Raw genomic sequence first — 8,185 nt, 5'->3', positions numbered from 1 at the left:
AGAGTGTGGTTGGAAATATTTTTTTTTTAAAAATCTCTTTTTTCACCTAGAGATGTTCACACCCCAAGTATAGGGTTATGATGTAGTAATAAACTCGGTGAGACTGAGGTCGAATCCTAAGGGACTGAAACCTATACGTAATCTAAAAATAAGTCAAACTAGAACTAGTATAAGATGAAATCTAAATCAGGTAAAAGGAAGGGAATAATTGTGAATAGATTAATTAAAAACTAATAAAAATAAAGGTGAGAACTAGGGTGCTAAGGATCCACTTGTAGCAATTGGGAAGCTACCTTACATTGATTCAAGGACACAACTGGAATAAGAGTCCTATATATCCTATCCAATTGGTAGGAAGAGATTTGTCAGATCTCTGAACTTCTCATGGATCTAATCATCATTAGATAAAAGTGGTGAAGATTTGGAAGTGATCCCATCACTTAACCATGCCCAGGAGACTATGGCAAACAACAGCGATTTACCAAACCCACAACCAATCATAAGAGAATTGTGAAAGTTATGAAGGATTTCATCACCCAACCATGCCCATGAGACGATGGTGAACAACAGGGTTCCCAAGTGCACAATCTCAATACATGAAAAGGGAATATCTCAAGTTATCGTAGATCCATTGTAATTTGAGTCACAACAAACCATTAAAAACTAAAAATATTCCATATAATTATACTAGAATCCAAAAGAGTTCAACAAAACAAGAATCAAAACCAAGCAAACATCCCAACCATGCTACAAGCTTCACCTCTTAGCCCTAGCTAAGAGGTTTAGCCTGTCATATACAAGCTAAAATCTCATAAAAAGGAAAAGGAAAGAGGAACCAAAGGAAGAAGAAGGAAGAAGGAAGATGTGTTCCACTCCCTGTCCAAGGGATCTCGCCTCTATGGCTGCCTAAAAGATCTCCCTAAGTCTTCTCTCTTCTCTCCTTCTCTGCTTCACGTCTCAGGCCTCCTAAGCTCTCTTTCTTTCTCCCTTTTATAGAATAGGAAGTCGGCAGAAGAGTCAGTTCAGACGTTACGCAGCAAAAAGACTTAAATAGATTCACGTTTGGACTGAGATTTTGGATGATTGATGGCCTGTCCTTGGAGTCTACCTTCATGGTTGAGGTCGTAGACCCATTTTGGAGATTCTGGACGGTCTGGATTGCTGATCTGATCACTGCCAGGATCGCATAATGGCCCACCGAAGTCAGTTTTCACGGACGCAGAGGGTTTGCACAATTTCTTGCGATGTGTTGATGGTGGGGCCGATAATTGATGTCTTCAGGGAAATCCACTCCGTCCACTGAATGAACGTCGAAAAACTAGTTGGAAATGGCTAGTTTCTGATTGGATTCGGTGTGGCCCACAGAATCTTTTCCTCCATCGTCTGTCCTGTGTTTGATGGTGGAAATCGTATGTGTCCATGCATAAGAGGATAAGATCTCCATGAGTATGGTAGGCCCCACCTCTTGGACGCATTGAACGGTTCCGATCATCGAACCGTTCCGTGATGGTGGCCCATTACATGTCCCAACGGGACCAATGTGAATGCTGGCCTCCCTCTCTCTCTCTCTGCTTTCTAATTGCATCAGGTCAAACAGAGTTTGACCCGACTCCTCGCTCGGTGCACGACTGGTGTGCGTGCATTATGTGCATGCTCTGCCCCATGTGAGGTCCATTGTGATGTTTATGAGAAATCTATTCCATCCATCCACTTTTTCATCCCATTGAAGGGGTTGAGAACAAAATTGGGGCATATCCAGATGTCAGGTGGGCCCCAAATCGCTAATATGTGGGCTGATCTGTCAGTTGGGCCACTTTCATAGGGATCCTATGGTTCAAATTTTACGTGTGCAGTTCATTTATGATCCTCAGACCATGTATGAAGTTTTGAGCCGAAAAGATGGTGGAAACCCTGTGATCTTGCATTTTGGCAGACTTTCAAGCCACTTGAGCTTCAGTTTCTCGATTTTCTCAGATCTCTGGCATGTAAATCCATCGATCGTAGTCCCCTTGAGTCCTTCCCTTGCCTTGGTGACTTTAGAGCATTAAGTTCATGCTTTTAGTACCCTTTGGTAGTCCAAGTTCCGAAATTCACCTTGCATCACAAACATGATTAATGCAGGGCGTTAAACAGTATCATGCTCGTAAATCCATGTAATAATTGGGGTCTAATATGTAATATTTGACCCTCAATAAGAGAAAGTACTAGGATTCATCGAAGCTTCTTTGTAGAGATTGTGATGGTCCCCTGGAGAATGTGATGACAATCCATATTACTATAAAACGTCAAAAAAACTTCGAATCTTCGTGGTCCCCTCTTGAAAAATAAAAATAAAAATGAGAAAATAGAATAAAAGGCCAACTAGCCCTCCTCTGGTAGGGCCCCACCATAAGAGCCACATCGAATAGCTTATGTGGGGCCCACTATTGTCACATGGCAAATCCACCTCATCTAAACGAAATGAGTTTTAATTTCATGTCATCGCCTAAGTTCGAGGGCAAAAATCATGACATATATATGGACCACACTAGAGGGAATAATTTAAAATTAATGAACAACATTAGCATCATTGTGAGGCACTGAGAGCTTAATAAGAAAACTAAAAATCACCCTTTTGTGGCTTATGGTTGTTAGATTAAAATGAACAAATTAGATCAACTAAGGAGTTGGCCAATCCTTATTTTAGTGGGTCCACACTCCCATTTTGAAAAATACCTTCAGACTCCCGAGACATGTAGCCTTTGTACCAGCATAATGGCATTTTTGTCTTAAAAAACAAAAATGTTGTCAAGGCTAAAAAGGATTAATGAGATTTTGAGAGGAGAGCCTGGAACCTAGATTTCATAAGACCATTGTCATAAAATTTTCAAAAAATTAGGGTGTTTTTTTATGAAAGCCCAAAATTGAGGAAGATCCAAGGCTCAGGTGGACCACACAACGGAATTAATCTCTTCCCGTTGAAAACTTCTTGGGGCCACAGAAGTTTTGGATGGAGCTGCTAGCTGTGTTTTCTCTTCATCCAGGTATATTTAACTTCATTAGTAAGTTGGATGGCAAATAAAAATCATGGTGGGCCCTAGAAAATTTTCAATGGTGAGATTCATTATCCCCTCTGCTTCTTATGGTGTGGTCAACCTGAGCCTTGGATTTGCCTCATTTTTTGTCTTCTACCTAAAATGATATGAAAAAAAAAATATAGATGGACCATGTGGATAAGACCCATACATCATGGTGGCCACTCAAAGCTCCTGCCCGTTCCTAGCTGGAGACAGGGTAGGGATAGGACGCAGTCCACGTCCAGATCGTCATGCGTGGAGGAACCTAATTACAGCATAGGACGGGTACAAGGACGGACGATGATGGCTATTCAAGGCCAGGTAGTCAGTAAAGCAACCAAGTTCTTTGGGCCCGCCATGTTGTTTGAGTGAAATCCACTATCCATCAGGTGAAAACCCTTATTATTTTTTGAACAAGTTAGTGATGGTCCTCACTTTGTTGAAGCTCTGTAAGACCCACTATGATGTACTTGTTTTATCTACTCCGTTCATTCATTTTGAGAACTCATTTTAAGGCATGAGCAAAAACATGAGATAGTTTTAAAGCTTAAGTGGACCACACCACATGAAGCAATAGGGATAATGATGCTGACTGCCTTGTTTTCTTTAAATTATGTCTGGTAAGGCGGTGGTGTATAATCTTGAGGGGAATTCACACTGAGCTGGCCACTCATTCATCAACTATCCAACTGTACAAAGTATATAGGGGCAGATGTAGAGGATGTCAGTGCTGGCCTTGATGGCGCGACCGTAAAGCCCGAGGAAGGGTACTATGATGACAAACGGCAGCAAGAGGCAGCGGAGTATTTCGGACTAAATCAGTAGTCTCATCATTTAATCTTAGTTTAGCAGTGTCTCAGAAACTTATGAATTTTGTAACTAAGATTTCTAGCTGAGTGGGTCAAATATTTGGGCTTATATGATTATCCATGCTTCATTTTTCTATCACACTCTGAATTCATACTTCTGCTAGTTCTTTGATTTATAAATTTTCAGGTTTCTGAAGTGAGTCTCGTACTCGGGCTTTAGAAATCGGGGTGTTATAAGTTGGTATCAGAGTGGAGTCTGGAAAAGCCTGGCTGTAGGATCTATATACAAAATCCTTAAGTGAATAACTTAGGAGAAACGTAGAAATTCCCCTTAGAAAGTAGCTAGGATGAACAAACGTAGCAAACAAAACACTTAGGACCCCTTGAAAAATATCAAGATAGTCGTCTAGGCTTAGAAACAGAAATCTTAGCCTCCCTGGAAATTTCAACTAGAAACATCTCTTAGGCTGGGGGCAAAACTTGTACACACGTGATAGCCAAGGTGACAGGATATCTGACCTTGATATTATTTCGTGGTTATTTTAATTCCTCAGCAACCCATGCCACCCGTATTATGGTCACAACGTACTGATATGATTGATATTCATCCCATCCCCTCAACCAAGCGCCACAGAGAGTGCAGTCCCGAGTACACACCAGGCCTCCCGCCGGGAATAACGAATATGGACAATGCTTCAAAAACACTGGGAGATTCTCTTTCCCACAAGTCTTCACCACAGGGTTGCCATGACAATATTTTGAACAGAGAACACTGATCGTTGAGGCATCCGCATGGGGTCAGACCGGGGGTGCAGCCTTTGCAGCCGTTGAGCAAATGGCTGCAGCTATGCAGCAACAACATGACGTGTTCATACGCCAGCAGCAGGACATGCATGCACTAATGATGGAATCCTTGCGGAGTAGGGACCGCGGGGAGGCATCTAGAGAGAGAGAGAGAGAGAGAGAGAGAGAGAGAGAGAGAGGTGTGGACATCTTCGAGAAGTTCCAGAGGCTTCAGCAGCCGACATTCGAGGGGGCACCAGATCCAGTGCAGGCAGAGCACTGGCTAGCAAGAATTTCTAAGATGATGCGGCCCCTTAGAGTGCTTCGATTCATAGATGGTGAACTTGGCCACATACTTGTTAAAGGGGGAGGCGGAGAACTGGTGGCAGGGCCTGCAGCAAAGTGTCCCAGCCACATACGCATGGATGTGGGCTGGATTCAGGACAAAGTGTTGGAAAAATACTTTCCTCGGTTGTATACAAATGAGAAGATAGCCCCGATTTTAAAACTGGAGTAGGGCAGTTTGACCGTCGCCTAGTATGAGGCCTGGTTCGTCGAACTCTCTTGGTATGTGTCCAAAACCTTGGAGGATGCAGAGTACAAACTGTAGAAGTTCAAGGAAGGGCTTAGGCAGGGAATCCAGTCGTGACTATATACCTGGAATTTCGAGAACTTCGCAGAATTGGTGGACAAAGCTATGTGGGTCGAGAAAGACTTTGAGCGCGCCCTAAGAACTCGCCCCACAGCTAGGGACGCCCTAGTCAAGCCTAGATAGGCGCCTCCTGCTGAGGATCATACCTGTAGGTGCACCACCCATGCCTCCTGTGAGAAACTGTGATTATTGCCATAAAACTGGACACCTTGCGTGGACCTATTTTAAAAAGATGAGGGATGAAGGCATCGCTCCACCAGCGAGTCGCCCTCAGTTAGGCCCAATAGCTGTTAGGATAGCACCCAGGCCGCACTGCTTATGTTAGGACCTCCAGTTCACCAGAGGGCCCCCGCCCGCATGTTCTCTGTAGCCGCTGCAGACACCAAGGAGGACCTCCATCAAAATATTCATGGTACCGCTCACATCCACGGTACCCCTGTTTTTCTCTTATTTGATTCTGATGCAACCTTATCTTTCATGGACTCTACTATTGCAAATAGACTAGGACTAAACATAACTCGCATACATGCCCCCTTAGTTGTGGCATCCCCCATGGGTAAATTCATCGAAACAAATAAGTTGTGTAAAGATTATCCCCTAACTCTTGCAAATCATAAAGTGGTTGTAGATTTGATTCACATGCCTATGAAACAATTCAACGTCATCCTTAGTATGGATTGGCTTTCTCGAGTCCGGGCAGTGATGGATTGCTTCGATGGAACGGTCACTATAACCGTCCCTGGGCAAGCCTCCTTTACAGTAAAAGGAAAAAATAAGCATGGTATGCTTGAAAGCTTACAAGCCCTAGAAGAATCAGAATCAGTCGAGTCCACCATCAACCGAATCCCAGTAGTGCAGGATTTTCCTGAGGTATTTCAAGAGATACCAGGACTGCCCCTAAGGCAAGCAGTAGATTTCTACATCAACCTTAAACTAGGAACTGCCTCCATATCATTACCCCTGTTTCGAATGCCCCCTTGCAAAATGGAAGAACTTAGGAACCAGATAGATGAGCTGCTAACCCAAGGCTTTATCCGCTCCAGCGTCTCTCCATAGGGAGCACCGGTCCTTTTCGTGAAAAAGAAGGATAGATCGATGCGCCTCTACATCGATTACCAGCGACTGAATGAAGTAACGATAAACAATGACGACCTGTTCGACCAGCTCAAGGGCGCCAGATACTTCTCAAAGATTGACCTACGATCGGGGTATCACCAGCTGAGAATCAGGGATAAGGATATCCCTAAAACCGTATTCAAGACTCGCTATGAGCACTATGAGTTTTGATAATGTCCTTTGGACTTAAAAATGCTCCAGCGGTATTCATGGACCTTATGAACTGAGTTTTCATGCCATATCTAGACCGGGTTGTGATCGTGTTCATCGATGACATCTTGGTTTACTCCAAAAGCCAGGAGGAACATGAGAAACACTTGCACACGGTCCTAAGTACACTGAAAGAAAATCAGCTGTATGCTAAGCTGTCAAAATGCGAGTTTTAGGAAGAAGAAGTGAATTTTCTAGGGCACATAGTGAAGGAAGAAGGCATCGCAGTCGATCCCACTAAAGTTGAAGCGGTATCCAAGTGGGATCAGCCCACCACGGTCAATGAGGTCCGAAGCTTTTTGGGCATGGCAGGATACTATAGATGCTTCATCAAGAAATTTTCAAGGATCACGCGACCGCTTACCCAATTGACAAAAAAGAACAACCAATTGCCTGGGATGAGAACACGAAAGCAGCTTTCTGAGAGTTGAAGATGAGATTGACTTCTGCACCAGTGCTCACTCTTCCACAAGAAGGAGAAATGTTTGTGGTGTATAGTGACACCTCGAAGTTGGGTTTAGGCTGTGTTCTGATGCAGAACGACAGGGTGATCGCTTATGCTTCTCGCCAGTTAAAGAAGTACGAGGAGAATTACCCGACACACGATTTGGAACTAGCAGCCGTGGTCTTCGCCTTAAAAATATGGAGACATTACCTCTATGGGGAAGACTTCCAGTTATTCTGTGACCACAAAAGTTTGAAATATGTATTCACGCAGAAAGATTTGAAAATGCGTCAGTGTTGGTGGATGGAGACACTTAAAGACTTCTGTTTGATATATCTTACCATCCTGGTAAAGCGAACTTGGTGGCCGATGCTCTGAGTCGGAAGAAGAAGCATGAACAGATAGCCACCCTGATGATCAAAGAATGAAAAATGATGGAATTTGTCTAAGACTTTGACATCCAACTCACCCTTGATGAGCTAAATACTTATGTGGCACTTTTAACTGCAGTGCCAACCCTGGTTCTTCAGATAATTTTTGCTCAAGACAAGGACGAATGACTTATCAATATGAAGGAGAGGTGCAAGAATGAGGAGGTGCGCGGTTGGAGAATCGGTACTGATGGCGGTGTCTGGTATCAAGGGCGAGTATGCATACCCGACAATGCAAATTTGAGGAAAGAAGTGATGACAGAGGCAAATCACTCCAGATTGGCCATACACTTGGGGAGTACGAAGATGTACAACAATGTAAAGAGGCAATATTGGTAGGGTAATATGAAAAGGGAGATAGCCGGTTTCTTAGCAAGATGCATGGTGTGCCAGAAGATAAAGGCCGAACATCATAAGCCTGCAGGCCTTCTTTAGCCACTACCAGTAGCAAAATGGAAGTGGGACAGTATCTCTATGGACTTCATTATTGGGCTTCCTAGGACTTAGAGAAAGTATGACTCAATCTGGGTCATTGTGGATAGGCTGACAAAGTCTGCTCGATTCCTTCTTATTCGGACGACAAATTCGACTGAGAATCTGGTAAGGCTCTATGTCCGTGAAGTCGTTCGGTCCTATGGAGTTCCTCGGGAGATCATATCAGATTGTGACTCCTAGTTTACATC

At 43.6% G+C, this 8,185-nt stretch overlaps 1 protein-coding gene across 1 annotated transcript; it reads left to right on the top strand.

The window, feature by feature from the left end:
* The first annotated feature begins 6,395 nt into the window (after positions 1-6,395).
* On the top strand, positions 6,396-7,057 carry LOC131254209 (uncharacterized mitochondrial protein AtMg00860-like). The gene is made up of 2 exons (XM_058255207.1): positions 6,396-6,551; positions 6,803-7,057. Exons 1-2 carry the CDS (start codon positions 6,396-6,398, stop codon positions 7,055-7,057), a joined length of 411 nt encoding a protein of 136 aa, XP_058111190.1.
* Positions 7,058-8,185: the final 1,128 nt, after the last annotated feature.

The sequence above is a fragment of the Magnolia sinica genome, chromosome 8 (genome assembly GCF_029962835.1).
Source record: "Magnolia sinica isolate HGM2019 chromosome 8, MsV1, whole genome shotgun sequence".
Lineage (NCBI taxonomy): Eukaryota > Viridiplantae > Streptophyta > Magnoliopsida > Magnoliales > Magnoliaceae > Magnolia > Magnolia sinica.
The sequence above is the reverse complement of the archived record's forward strand: the minus strand, read 5'-3'. Positions and strand labels throughout refer to the sequence as shown.